General features: G+C 45.2%; 4 protein-coding genes across 4 annotated transcripts; 2 read left to right on the top strand and 2 right to left on the bottom strand.

The window, feature by feature from the left end:
• Window positions 1-217: 217 nt before the first annotated feature.
• Window positions 218-1,944, bottom strand: TREMEDRAFT_28730 (uncharacterized protein; the record flags this gene model as incomplete). The annotated part of the gene is made up of 6 exons (XM_007003148.1): window positions 218-409; window positions 763-877; window positions 1,209-1,332; window positions 1,605-1,679; window positions 1,836-1,850; window positions 1,896-1,944. The coding sequence occupies 6 exons, from the start codon at window positions 1,942-1,944 to the stop codon at window positions 218-220; spliced, it is 570 nt and encodes a 189-aa protein (XP_007003210.1).
• Window positions 1,945-2,153: 209 nt separating this feature from the next.
• Window positions 2,154-4,597, top strand: TREMEDRAFT_68029 (uncharacterized protein; the record flags this gene model as incomplete). Its single annotated transcript, XM_007003611.1, has 6 exons — window positions 2,154-2,214; window positions 2,321-2,599; window positions 2,845-2,946; window positions 3,149-3,368; window positions 3,632-4,225; window positions 4,558-4,597. 6 exons carry the CDS (start codon window positions 2,154-2,156, stop codon window positions 4,595-4,597), a joined length of 1,296 nt encoding a protein of 431 aa, XP_007003673.1.
• Window positions 4,598-5,106: 509 nt separating this feature from the next.
• TREMEDRAFT_28527 (uncharacterized protein) lies at window positions 5,107-10,560 on the bottom strand (the record flags this gene model as incomplete). Its single annotated transcript, XM_007003131.1, has 5 exons — window positions 5,107-5,458; window positions 5,564-5,640; window positions 5,876-8,239; window positions 8,289-8,538; window positions 8,582-10,560. The coding sequence occupies 5 exons, from the start codon at window positions 10,558-10,560 to the stop codon at window positions 5,107-5,109; spliced, it is 5,022 nt and encodes a 1,673-aa protein (XP_007003193.1).
• A 1,562-nt stretch (window positions 10,561-12,122) lies between these two features.
• Window positions 12,123-12,837, top strand: TREMEDRAFT_60890 (uncharacterized protein; the record flags this gene model as incomplete). Its single annotated transcript, XM_007003370.1, has 2 exons — window positions 12,123-12,227; window positions 12,271-12,837. 2 exons carry the CDS (start codon window positions 12,123-12,125, stop codon window positions 12,835-12,837), a joined length of 672 nt encoding a protein of 223 aa, XP_007003432.1.
• Between the last annotated feature and the right edge of the window lie 1,968 nt (window positions 12,838-14,805).

Genomic DNA, 14,805 nt, shown 5'->3' with positions numbered 1-14,805 from the left:
AAGTCTTAGATGTGGGGGAACCACAATCGCTAAGCCAAGAAATGCTATTACTTACATACCTATTTAAACATGTAAGTGAGAAGGTTTGCGAGAATTTGGACGTTGTCAGGTGGCATAAAATACCATCAAATCAAAGTTGTACAATCTGGACATGATCTGTTAGATCAGAGTCATTCCATATACATACACAAATATACATATGTACTATTCTTTCGTCTTACGCAGACCTAAAGCGTCCGTAGAAACCTTTAGCGTTCCCTTCCACAACTTCTTGCAAAGTCTCAGGTAAAGTCCCAATCATCTTACCTGGATTTCCCGCCCAGATGGTATACGAAGCTACTTGAGTATTCTCAGGTAAGACTGTATTCGGTTTGATGAGTGATAAATCTTTGATCACTGTGAATTTTCCCTTTCCGTCAGTTGTTCAGTTTCTTCTTAGACTCCATCTCCTTGTACCTCTTCATTTTTACAATGCTGAGTTTCGACAGGATTGAGGATGGATTTGTGCAGACGTGGGCTTTATACGTGGATATCGTTTGTTTTTGAAAAGTTTTGTATTGTGAGGTTTCTCATGGGAAACTGTTGATGTGAGAGCTTTCTCCGGTGGTTGTGTGATAGGGGATGGTGGTATGAGATGAAAGGGTCAGAGTAAGATTTAGAGAGACGAGAGACTAGATACGAAAGAGTAGATATGAGGGAGGGAGGAGGGAGGGAGGAGGGAGGGAAGAGGATGAACAATGAGTTTAAACAAAAAAAGCTCACAATAATACAATTATCCCCGATTTCAGATCCACTCCCAATGGTGGCAGCTTCGATTATACAATTTTTACCAATTTGAGCGAAATCACCCATTTTGACTGGATAATATGTAAAGGTACTAAATGTCATTCCGAAATCGCTTTTGGGGAAATTTCACAGTATCTCGTCAAGTTTCATCCCTCCCCTAGCCTTCTTGCCTAGCGGACAAATATCATTGGGAAGGGTTCCTCGAAAGATGAGAAACCCATAATGCGTCAAATGGAGGGAAAATGTGGACCCCTTGTGATGGTACACGAGGAGTTACGGCAATTTTAAATGTATCAGTCTGAGAGATGACATTAAGATGGAATGATCCATGTAGAGGTAGACCACAGAAAGGGGAAAAGATAAGTAATGAGGAAATAAGGAAATGAAGAAGCACAAATAAGAAGTTGATGAAACCTACTGACCCTTTGTAAAATCGACTAGGAGGCCGTATGATCGTATTCTCCCCTATGACACAATACCTTCCCATTGTGATGGCTATATGTTGACCAGGTATGGTTCTACGTAAGTCTCCTCGAAGTATGGCACCTGTTCGTAAGACAATAACACTTATATAGCTACTTCTCTCTTTGATCTTTCACGATGACCTCTTAGAGTCGACACAAGACCGTAGGTTATGTTTGAACAAGAGACCGGATTTGTCCGATCGATATGATCCCTAGGTGGGAAACTCGTTCGAGGAGGTAGTCAGAGTTCGAAGAAAGACACGAATTCACCGAAAAGGAATCGAAGAGAGAAAATAGAATTGAGATATGATCATGTGTAGGAAAGCAAGAGGATGAGAGTAATTGAAGACTTACCATTCTGTATGATACTCTTCCCACCTAAGATGATGTTGGAAGCACCTACGATCGAAGCTTTCCTCGATACTTTGTCTATATGCTTAGCACTGATACGAGTTCATCTTCTGGCTGACCACAATAATCTGTGTAGAACTGAGCCGAGATTCCATTCGCAGTGATAAAGTGAAGGCGAAGGAGACGAAGTGAAGGTAAGGGGAGCAGAGGGTAAGGGAAGGAAAGAGGACGTACTGCCCGTATCGGTCTCTATGTGTCAGTTTTGAGCTAGTCATTCAGCTAATCAAAACTGACCGATGTAAGAACCTTTGTCATACAATATAGGAGGGTCGAAAGCACCCATGATTGACCAACTGTAAGTACTTATATCTTTAACTTTGTCGTCATGATCATGAGGAAGAATCAAAAAGTTGATGCAAACTTCAAACTTCTGCCAACTTTTTCGAAAATTCCACTTCAGTTTTGCCTTTCTTTCATCTGGCTCTGGACTATAACACCCCAAATTCACATAAATCACAAGAGCAAGAACATAAGCTGGAGTAGCGTACCGATATGGACTCACATCCTATAGCCAGTGGGAGCAAGAAGAAACCTTCTCCTCTCCCAAAGCCCAGTACGTCCCCAATCAACTTCTGTCCCATGTCCCTCTCTTCCATTCCATCCTCTTTCATCTCTCATCTCGGATGAAACAGTCAATTGAAGCAAAAACTAACTTCAAGCCCGCAAACTCCTCTGTCTGGGTATAGAAGGCTCAGCCAATAAATTCGGAGCGGGTATAATATCTCACGAACCTCCCCGTGCAGGTGCGATAAAAAAAGCTACGGTAGTGACTGTTCTCTCAAATGTCAGACACACTTATATCACCCCTGCGGGCGAGGGATTTTTACCTAGCGATACGGCCAGACATCATAGAGAACGGGCTGTGAAGGTGATCAAAGAGGCAGTGAGGAAAGCCGGGGTTAGAATGGAAGATTTGGATGTGATCGCTTTTACAAAGGGTATGTTGACTTTTTTGTCCTTCTCCCATGAGTTCCACTCATATCTTTGTTCTTCTAATCTCTTTCAGATATTGGGCTTGACCTGTTTGATATATCTCACCTTTCATCTTCTACGGCTATCTTGTCATTGTCTTTCCGTTGAGTACGATGACTTGTGACTCGCGGAGAGACGGAGGAGAATGTGGAATATGAAGCCGTCAAGTGGGACGAAGTACGTGAGAATAGGATAGAAACTGACGAGATAGGACCAGGAATGGGAGGACCTTTACAAGTTGGAGCATTGGTAGCCAGGACATTGTCCTTATTACACAATATTCCCCTGGTCGGTGTCAATCATTGTATAGGTCGTAAGTTTTTCGCCTACCATCCAATCAAACCTTTTTCCTAACTCCAACTTGATAGCCTATGTCACTCACTTTGTATCCACCTCACTTTACCACACCCTAAGGACATGTCTCGACGCAATTCTCTAGAACCCACCAACGTTCATCGTGCCTCTTCGAGCCGTGACAAAAAAGAAGTTTACGAGGCGCAACGCTGACTTTTGAGATATCGAAATGGGTCGTCAAATCACCTCTTCAACCAATCCCATCGTCCTCTACGTCTCAGGCGGCAACACACAAGTCATCGCTTATTCTCAACAACGATATCGAATCTTCGGCGAGACATTAGACATAGCCATTGGTAATTGTCTAGATAGGTTCGCCAGGGTCATAGGACTACCTAATGATCCTAGTCCGGGGTACAACATTGAGGTCGAGGCGAGGCGGTGGGTTATTTCTTTTTCAGAGGCGCATAAACGCCGTCCATCATTCCCGTCGTTTCTATTCTCACTTTGTCACTGTAGTCGGAAATAACTTGAACGAGTGTTTTCTGATTCGTGGACCTAAGATGAATTTCACACGACCACAACGCGAATCTCCATATCACAACACATGAATCAATGAGGTCAGAACCATGACTACGTTTATTCATGATCTGTCGCAAGGATGTCATCTCAAGTACAAGTCCGCCGACAGCTGATAAAAACAGAGGAAAACGATTAGTCGTTTTACCATACGGTACCAAAGGTATGGATATCACATTAGCTGGAATTCTTACTTCCGTAGAGGCATATACCAAAAATAAAAATTATCGACCTTTCCCACACCAACCTCAATCTCAAGACAATCCTCAAACTAATAATACCCCAAACAAACCCCCTCTTCTCCCAAAAACGACTCCCACAACGTCAACAGAAGTCAAAGATGAACTCAAAAATACCCCAAACGAATTTGAAATCACTCGACAAATATCAAAAGATATCAAAAATACAAACCAAGACATCATAACACCTCAAGATCTATGTCATTCACTTCAAGAAACGACATTTGCAATGCTAGTGGAAATAACCGAAAGAGCCATGGCACATGTAGGTTCAAAAGACGTTCTCATAGTTGGTGGAGTAGGATGTAATCTTAGGTTACAAGAAATGATGGGTATCATGACATCTGAAAGAGGTGGTAGAGTTTTCTCTACTGATCAAAGTTTTTGTATAGATAATGGGATTATGATCGCTCAAGCTGGTTTGTTAGCTTTTAGAATGGGTAAAGTGACTAAAATGGAGAATAGTAGTGTTACTCAGAGGTATGTTCGTTCTCTTGTCAAAACATTACTTTTGTATCATTTTCGAATTATTCCTCTTCTGATCTGAAAACTTCTTTCACATTTAACATCATAACCTATGTATGATACATAGTGTGTAGAATCATCGATTCTCACACTTGATCATTGTATACGTTCCGTTCCATCAGTCGTTTCACCACTCAATGTTACTGGCAACTAACATAGAAATCGGAACGGTTCCCCAGCCGAATTGGTCCCGCGCCGTTCCGGTTTCTATGTGAGGTACAAGTATGTGAAGAGGACATTCACCATCACGAGAGGATGGGATGCTAGAGATTTCGTCTGATAAATAGATATCGAACAGATGCAGTCCACGTAGCTTGGCGAGCTTAATACCCTCGAAACTGTCTGGATGACAAAGAGTATAGATAGAGAGTTAGTCCGAGTAAATTGCAAACGGACAAATGGAGAGACCACTATGCATGATGCGACATTCTCAAATCACTGTATATGGTATATATGCGACGATACTTCATGTTCGTTTTTTTGTTTCGTTTTCAAGTGGAATTGCTATTTATCTCTACATATCTCTTATCATTTCCATCTCTCATCTTTCCTTCCGCTTCACTCCACGACGTCACTTGAATGCTACATATGCTCGGACAGCTGAAAAAACTCAGAACCCGAGTTCTGACATCAGCATTCTTTCTTTTCCACATCCCTTCAGTTCTGATGACCTCAAAAGGTCATGTTGTTATGTTCCAATCTTATCGTGCACAGCAGAGGTTTATGAGAGGGAACAATTCTCCTGTGAAGGGACGAGTAGGATCTGAGATCGGTCGACGAACAAGGAAGGGGATCCACCAATATGAAGGATAAAGGGGTGATGAAGACAAGATGATCTAAACAACAAAACAACCAAACTCACTTTTGAAAATCACATCTAAAGTCACAAAACTAACTGGCTTGACCAAATACCCATCCACACCACTGATAAATGCTTCCCTCTTATCATCCGCAGTTGCCAATCCTGTCAAAGCGAAGATCTTCACTCTGGCTTGAAGGACGGGTGCGGGTGGGATGGACATCTTAGAAGCTCCACCTCTAGGTCCAGAGAAGGAAGGTATGGGAGGAAGACCAGAGACGGGTTTTGAGTTGAAAGCTTGAGCTCTACGTTGGTCTTCAATCTTACGTATGGCTCGAGTGGCTTCGTGACCGTTCATAATTGGCATTGAGATATCCATCAGGATGACGCTGACTATCAGATGACATACTCGTATAGAGAAGACAAAATCTTGGTAGGAGAAGGAGAAGATGTGTAAGATAATTTTGAATGAATTGAAAAAGTATGACACTCACTCCCAATAATTAGCGGGCGTTTCCTCAAACAATTCAACGCCAGCTTTCCCATCCCACGCGTCACCGTATTCAATGCCCTAAAGCGTCAGTATGAAGATCAAGGATAGTTCTTGGAGGAGAAACGTTCAGCACGAAGCGTAGCCAATTGAACTTGTGAGATAAGGATCTCGAAAGAGAAAAGTGAGATCGAAAGGGCTGGTGTGTGTGCGTGTAAGGAGGATTTGGGTATACGACAGGTGACAAGAGTGAAAAAGTCAAAGAGTTGTAGACAACATCCTGTTGGACCACAAGGAAAACAAATCCATCACTCACCCGTTTCTTCAAATAAGCACCCAACACCTTCTGATTAACCGCATTATCCTCCACCACCATGACTCTCACCACGCTTTCCCTCTTGGGCGCAGCTTCCGCAGGTAAAGTCGCCGCTTTCAACATGACACCTCCGTCAGCCAAAGAGATGGTGGATAAACTACTATTCGGTGATCCTGGCAAAGGACTATCGACCACATCGGGTTTCCCAGCCGTCGAGGATTTGATATTATGATAAGTCACACCTCTAGGTGCCATGGCTGGCCTTGCTTGTTGTTCTTGTTCTTCTGATCTACGACGTTGTAAAGGTACTCTTTCACCTGTATATTGAAATTTGCCTTTGGTCAATTCCGATACGGTCGATGTACTTTCTTGACTTGTTGAAGTATCTTCTCTCGACATAGTAGGACGATCAACTTCAAAGTCTTCGATCTCCTTTTCATCCGTAGGGGTGTCAAAGTTGGAACGACAATCATCATCCGGTAAATCTTCAAGAGTTGCCAATGTTTCTTGCATGTGTCGTTTAAAGCCTGCCGGACCGACAGGTTTGTAAACGATACGACATTGGCCGCCATTCTCGTTGAATTGATTGATAGCACGTATGGCTTGTGCTGTCCTACGAGCTAGAAGAAATATGATAGGTCGGGTCTCGAGCACGTGTGCACGAAGCCATTGAAAATCTTCGTTAACGATGAAAATATCGGGAGAGTCGGAGATGTCAAATTGCATTCCCATCGCGTAACTCGCCAAGACATCAAGGACGAGTGCTTGACCTCGTTGAGTGACATCAAAGCTCACAAAGGAGATTGATCTTCCTCGACCAATACCTCCTCCGCCGAAAGACGAAACGGCAGAAGAGACAACAGAGTCCGTTTCGTCATCCTCCTCGACCACTTCGACCTCGAAAGAAACTCGGATTTCCGTTCCCACACCTTCTGATGACCACACGTCTACTTTGCCAGCGACTGTATCGGACCGTACGATGGAGTTGACGATTGCCAAACCCAAACCTGTACCGGTCTGCAAAGGGTTTTCTTGAGAGAAAGGTTGGAAAAGCTGATCTTTGAGAAATTCTTTACCGATACCTTTACCAGTATCGATGACCGCCAATTCCACGGGAATTTTCGTAGCTCCAGGTGAATGGGGGAGTTCACGAAGTGTGATCTGAACATAACCTTCTTCTGTAAACTTGAGCGAGTTACCAACCAAGTTCATGAGGACACGTCGTAAACCACTCTTTTCGAATTTGACAATCCATCCTCTTTCACGTTGAGCGATGTCGACGACCGTTTCCACTTGAGCAAGCTGCTCTATGTGAGCCTCCCTTTGCGACCTTCTAGCTGCTTTACCGGTGGCCGAGGAGGGCGGGGCGTAATAACTTCCGATATCCGATTCATCCATTGATAATCGAGCTCGTTGACCCACCCAACATCCCTCCACCGTCTGCTCAACCAATAATGCTAGATTCGCTTTGACTGGTTTGAAAGGTGAGGAACCGGAAGACCCAGCGGAACCAGCCAATTTAGTGAAGTCTAGTACGTGATTAACCGTTTCGATCAATGCAGTACCACATAGTTTGACCGTCTCGAGGGAAGATATCTGATTTGAATCAAGTTTTGTATCCTCTAGCAATTCGGCTGACGCCAAAATACCATGCAGGGGAGTTCGAAGCTCGTGGCTGACCGAAGATATGAGGATACTTTTAGTCTTGTCAGCCATAACCATTCTCCTTCGAAGCACAGCAGATAGTATGATGATCCCGATAGCACGCAAGAATTGAAGCTCGTATCCTTCCAATGATTGCTTGGCCTTGTTGGAAGTGTAGGCGCAGATCATAGCGACGGGTTGTTTGTTGATACCGATGATTGGGGCGCACATGACATATCGTAGTGTTGAAGGTAACATGTATCGGATCCAGCTAGGAGCGACGTCTTCGAAGATCCTACCATCACGATGATGAAGAAGGAAATCGGACATTTTCTCATGCTCGATCGGCGTCATTTCGCGAGTGTTCATGGGTTGGTGGGTAGAAGCAAAGACAGGAAGGGGTGCGACAGGTCCGAAATTGTCATGCCTTTCCAAAACGGGCGAATGGGTTTCGAGACCATATGGATCGGCCCGATAGATAGTCCTCTTGCTGCCATTTGCATCCTCCAGTTCGATCATCTCAAATTGACTGATGTCCAAGATGAAACAACCATCCAGGCCCAGAGCAGAGGTCACGAGTTGAGTAGCTCGGGCATAGACAACGTCCATACTCGCCGCAGCTTCCGTATTGGTGGCGTTCCATTTTGCATCCATCTCGAGGCATTCCCTGGTGAACTCTTCCATCGCCGTCTGTATTCTGTCACGAACACGAAGTTGAAGCTAAGCCATGAGCTGAACCTTCACACATAACGATAGCGATCGAACTTACTTTATCTCGCCACAACTCCATCTCCCTCATTGTGACAGCGGCAAACTCTTTCAGAATCAAGCGAGAGCGGGGTGGGAACTCTGTCCTCGGCTTGTCATCGATGATGCACAAAGTTCCAACATTATGCCCTTCCGCTGTCCTCAAGGGCGCTCCAGCGTAAAATCGTACATAAGGAGGTCCGACGACCTGAGGATTCTTCTTGAAACGCCAGTCCAAATGGGAGTCCAATACCACGAACGGCTCGTCAGTTCTGGTATTAGCACATTTTATCTGGGCGCAAAATTAGAACTCACCTCCCCAAAACTGCGTGACCACAAAAAGAAGAGATCCGAGCTGCTTCTTCGGCACCCATGGACGCATGTGTTTTATGCCACTGTCTTTCGCCATCCATCAAGACGATGAGCACCATTTTGGGATTGAACACTAGCTTTGTGAGGTGAGCTATGCGGTCAAAGTTGACGTCTGCAGCGGTGTGCAAAATGTTGAACCGATAGAGGGCCCTCCTACGTGCAGCCTCATTGGGAGGCATGGGAGCAGGAAGCCATCCAACCTTGTGATATATGGTCTCCAAATCCGAAGGAGTTGCAACGGGTGGTAGCTGAAAATCCGAGAACAGTTGCCTAGCTGGAGCAGCCTCGGGGTTGATCTCGCGATGGAAAGGGGTATTCTTCTCGGTGACAGTCTGGGAGGATGAACTGCTGGATTCGGCTCTTAGTGCCGCAGAGCCAAAATAATCCATGACAGGTTCGGACTCGGATGCTTTCTCGAGCGGAGCGGAGGCTGGTGGTATTCGAGTGGTAGGAACTCCACCTTTAAGCTTGAGAGTGGTAGGGGACGGTGGTTTCTTCTCAACGTTCGGACTACCGGCGTTTCCCTCATTTTCTTTCAATTTTCGATGGTGTGAGTTTTCATCTGGGGTGCTGACTGGACTGGCTTTGATGGTTGGTAGATGATAAGGAGGGTAATTTTCGTCTCTTGTTCGACCGGTGTATGCGCTGGAAACGCTCCTACTAAGGGGAAACCTCGATGCACCGGGATCAGAACTAGCACTGTCTGACATGGCGCTATTCGAAGGTGACATGACTGATGACAAAGGATCCAAAAGTTCACGCTCAGGGCTGGGAGCACCGAAGGGTGCAATGTCGGTGTCACGGAATGAGTTGGCAGCCATACGAACGGTGGCCGCCGCGAAAGAGTAAGATGGTAGGGCGAGTCGATCTGGTCTGACGGGTGTGGGTGGGTCGACATTGGTACGAGGAATACTCTCCAACTCGAAGGCCTTCCTAGCGGCCATGGCAGCAGCCATTGAGCTGTTGAGCGGTGCCGAAGTGGAGTGAGTGCCTGAACTGGTAGATGTAGTAGGAGCGGAGCTGAACGTGGTCCCACTGGAACCTCCAGAGCTTCCGAAAGAACTGGCGGTGAGCCGAGTACTCAAAGCTCCACTGGAATCGCTACTCGAGGGTTGCATTAGCTCCTGTCCGGGAGAAGAACGAGCCGGGACCATGGTGACGGAGGAAAGGGCAGTGGGGACAGGAGCCATGGGTATTCTGTTGGGATCGAAGAGACCGAATGAATAAGCTTCAGCGAAAGTGGACCAGTTCATAACGTCGGAAGGCGACCTTTTTGTGGTTTCGGGGTTTGTACGACTACGGGGTGTAGCCATCCATTCTCCTAACGTCCCAGATCTTCCTACAACCTTCCTACCACTGGCGTCCGTCCCTTCTTGAAGAGATACGACACCCAAAGCGTTTGTAGCAGCATCTATCTCATCTTGAGCGACTTGAGAGAGACACGCATCGTCAGAAGCTGCTATCGCCTGCAGTCCTGGGGGTATCACTAGAGGATCGCTCAAGAGGGGTACGTCGAGCATGTCCGGACTAGGGTATTCGGCGACGCGGGATGCAGATTCTTCCAAGTGTCTTCCTGGTGCGGTGCTGGGTCTTCCTCGTCTGAAAGAGCCTCTTGATAATGTACGAACATTCAATGGACTGCTCGACTTCGAAGCGGCTACAGGGGAATTAGAGGGAGATTGGGAAGGAGGATCGCCAGATCGAGATTGTTCCACATTGCCCGTCTCGAGAGGTACCGTCATGGGTGGTGGGGAACGGGATGGGAGTACACCATGTCGACCACCAGCGGCGGATAAAGTGATATGATGGGAGTTGGGATCAGTGTGAAGGTGATGAAGGAACGCGGCGGAAGAAACTTGAGCTCGACTAGGACCGGGTGAAGGAGCTTTGCCGATCTTGCGAGTTGGATCGCCTGATGACATGGTCGCTGACGACACCGGTCGAGGAGGATCAGGTATAATCCTGGTCAATCGTCAGCGTGGGTTTTATTTCCGAGAGATGGATCAGATCGTTGGGTACTCACCGTGGGTGGAATGTACCTGCTCAGAAGGCAGCAGTGGGTCTGGGTCCAATGATCGATGCAAGGATGATGACGGATGTTACTCGATGAGCTCGAGTAGAGAGAGCTCGTGAGAGGGAGGAGAAGTAGATGGAATGTAGTGGGGACGATGAGGACAAAGTCGATCGTTAAAGGTAAGGAATGTCGGGACAGACAGGTAAGTGATCGAATGAATTCCCTTTAAGCAGTAGAGGTACCACCACTGTATCACCTGTTTCAAGTGGGGTGGATCGAGAGAAGAGGTAGATGGTTTCTATGCTACAATCAGAAGACTATTCCTCGTGTATGCTGCCGTCGTTCCCAAGACCGTTGTCGTTGTCTGTGGTGGGGGTGGTGGTTGTGGTAGAGAAGGCAGTGTGAGCAGTGAGTGCGAGTACGTTCTTTCAGCTTTCCCCTTCGGCCAAAGTGGAGCCTAGCTTTCAGTTTCCCCGTCGGCCGTCGGAAATAGCGGGATCAAAATTTACTTACAAGTTACTAAATCGATTACCATTCGTTACTAATCGTTCATTCCTAATCTTCTTATCTTGTCACATTGTCAACGATCGATGAGCGAGGGGACACACTCTGTGCTCAGCATTGGTACTGAACTTACTTGGGCACGATGACACGTTAAGGTGCTACTAGTACTACCACTGTAGGTGACAGAGCATTCAATGACCGATTGTCAGTGGGGGCGTATCCGACAGGCGTATCCTCGACCCAAAGCCACTGAATCGGTTCCCCCACCCAACATCTTTGCTTCTTCGGGCGTAAGGTGAGATGCTGAGGCGCTTCGAAATTCGATTCAGAACTGAGCTGGTATTACTCACTTCCCCACATTTCTGCCCTCAAACCATCGAATCATCGAGAAGATATTATAGGTGGGTCCCATCCAACCGCTGATCAGGGCATCTTGAAATGCGACAACGAACTCACCCACGCCGCTCCGTTCGATCCTTTGACAATACCCCACCGTCCCACTGGCCACCGGCCCACCGTCTAGATATCAAGCCTGCAGATCTCAAGATCTGTCAGTCTGCCATGATCCGGACACCCTGCCGCTCCCGAAGACTCGTGACCATATCTCATCCTTTTTCTCGTCCAGACACGCCTCACCTTCCCCTCAATCAGGGGCTCGCTTGGAGCGACAAAACATGTTTCATGAGTACTCCGAACTCACTGTTTTATTCCTCTCAAACGTGGACTGACACTCTAGTTACGGCTCTCATCACACATGTCACAAGATCCTTTCATACCCTTTAGCGAGCCATATCATCTGGGCAATCTGCGAGATATAAGAGGTTCGTCCAGGATACGGGACCCACCATTCCCTCCATCTCTCACAGGTCTTTCCACTTTCATAAACACTCATCAATCACGTTCCATATATCACATAAGCAATCTGACTTTATCTAGCCTTTCACTAATAATCAACTCATACATACCATGTCAGCCCATCAAGAAGCCGAAACCGTTCAAACCGAAGTACAAGATTATGTCCCTCCTTCCCTGATCGCTAGATCCGAGAACGAAGAACATGAAGGATCCCATGTGAGTATCTCATCCAAAGAGACATACTATGACTAACCTACAGGCTGATGATGAAACTATTGTAGAGCCTCATCCGACTACTGCAAACGACTGGGAAGAAGTTCCTTCCAATGTCAATGAACAACACCCTTCCAGTAACCCGACAACGGTTAGGGTAGAACAGAAAACCGACGTTGCCCCCACTACGGTACAACAAGACCAAGATAAACCTGTCGAAACTACCGAAACCAACGTCCAACCTAATCAAGATCATGAAAGAGCTTCAAGCCGCAGTAGGGGTCCGCGGACAATTATCACTTTTGGTCCTGAATACACTTCATGCGACCAACGTTGGGAAACAAGGAGAACTATGACAGCTGATGCTGGAGTTGTTTTCCGTGAAGATTCTCGCGTCTCGCGCATCGACATTCGTACTTCCCTTTCGGTAGCTACAGGGGAAAAATCTAACGCTCCTGATGGTCGATCGAACGAGTCATTTTCGAAAAGGGAAGTGTTGTTGACAGCTCTGTTGGCTAATTCTTTGACCAACAGTATCATGTCCAGTGTCAAGCGGCTAGAAGATTTCAGATTTGATGATGAGGTAGAAGGGAACAACCGTGCTGATGAATGATTCGATGGTTGTTTGACAATGTCAGGGTGACTATGAGATGACGATTGCTAGTTGACTTGACGGACTTTGGGAGGATTTCTTTCGATGTCATGTAAAGTGAAGAATGAGATGCAGGCGTTCTTACTAATGACCTATTCTATTGAAAAATCACTGACTGATGTTGGTCAGATTGATTGACCAGACTACGCTCACAAACCCTCACCGCGATTCGTATTGAGCTCATAACCTCTTAAGACCTCCTTGATCAATCTCATGTATCGTCGCCATAAGTTTCACCCAAGCAAATTACTGCCATATCCGAACTTGTCTTCCACCCCTCGCTACTCGTACAAGAAGCCTTCTTCCTGAGACATCCAAGCGAGATCAATTCCGTTATTCCCTCTAACGACATCCCTTTCTTCCCGTCTTGTCAAACCCCTCTTCCACATCGCTTACGATCATTTTGACTCTCCAAAGATCTATCTTCAATATATATATGACACCTTCTCATCTGATAAACCTCCTATATCAAATCAACTCCAAAAACCTATTCCTATAATAATCTCTGATCGCCGTACAAGACGAAACAAATCACACATAAGTCATGTCCTCTCATAGTGACGTAAACTCCAGTCAAGAGGAAGAGTCAACTGGGTACATAACCATAGGGGAAAGAACTCGTGATAATTGCACTAAAAATGGTTCTTCTGATCATATAACCATAGTTGAGAAACCTCTTCCTGCTACAGAAAGGGAACGTGAATATGTTGAAGAGGTAAGTTGTCCGTCTTTCTTTCCTTCTTTCCTTCTTTCCTTCTTTTCCCTCCAATCCATTCTCCCATTCTCCCATCCTACTCTCCCTATCCTAACCCTCGACCGCCGACTGACGAGTGATATTTCTCAAAGAACAAATATATTTAAACCTTTTTTACCTTCTCACCAAATCCATTTACTCTCACTCTCACTCTATATCTTATCCGGCTAAGTTATTGACTCCAGGATTCATCAGAAGAACATTATCGTTCCCGTAGTCCCCTTCACTCAAACCAAAATCCCACCACTGACACTTCAAACGTTCGTTCGAAGACTAAACAAAAACTCAAGATTGACACTGACATCAACTCCAACTCCAATTCCAATTCCACCAATGATGAGAAAGAGACATATAGAGAACACAGAAGGAAAACGAAAAAATCAAGTAATCGTAAAAGTCACAAAGATGGATTTCAACTTCCGGGAAAAGTGGTGATAATGGAAGATTCTTCTGATCCCGATTTCCAACTTGAAAACAAGGGTTCACTTTGGGATGGAGATTATGAGAGAAGGAGGAAATCAAGGAGAGAAACTGAAGAAAGTGAGTTTCTATCAATACCTTTTTTTGGATCATCAATTTCTCATCCTGTTGATTCATTATTCCTCTTTTGTTAATTCATAACATAATTATCATATTGTAGTGAACCCATCTTATGTTGTTTTTTTTTCGTTTTTTCAGAGATATATCTCTAAGTATTATCTTTGATTTTTCTATGATCTTATGTTCCTATCACGATTATTTCCTTCTATTTGAAGAATATCATCTTCATACCTCTTGAGATTATACTTACACACCTAAATGAAGATTGGGACGATATGATATCAAAATAATTGACAAAGATGTCAAGTAGTAGTCAAAGTAATTTATATATATATGATTTGATCAAAACAGAAAGATTAACTTTCAGTCCCTACTTACTCTTCTAAAACTCATCAGACTTATACAGCCAGACGAGGTGGTTATTACATCAAGGCGGATACAATCACTGAAGTTTCTATTTCCAGTTCAGAAGGTATAAATAAAGTCGTAAAATCATTGAGTAAATTACAAACTGATATGAGTTATGATACAAAAGGTAATATGGAACGGTTCATAAGTTCAATTTCCAACTTTGATAGAGAAGATGATTAACCTCTCCCTCTTGCGGTCTACAAGTAACTTTACTTTATGGAATG

The sequence above is a fragment of the Tremella mesenterica genome (genome assembly GCF_000271645.1).
Source record: "Tremella mesenterica DSM 1558 unplaced genomic scaffold TREMEscaffold_3, whole genome shotgun sequence".
In the NCBI taxonomy this organism is placed as follows: domain Eukaryota; kingdom Fungi; phylum Basidiomycota; class Tremellomycetes; order Tremellales; family Tremellaceae; genus Tremella; species Tremella mesenterica.
This window is presented reverse-complemented; position numbering and strand designations above follow the sequence as displayed.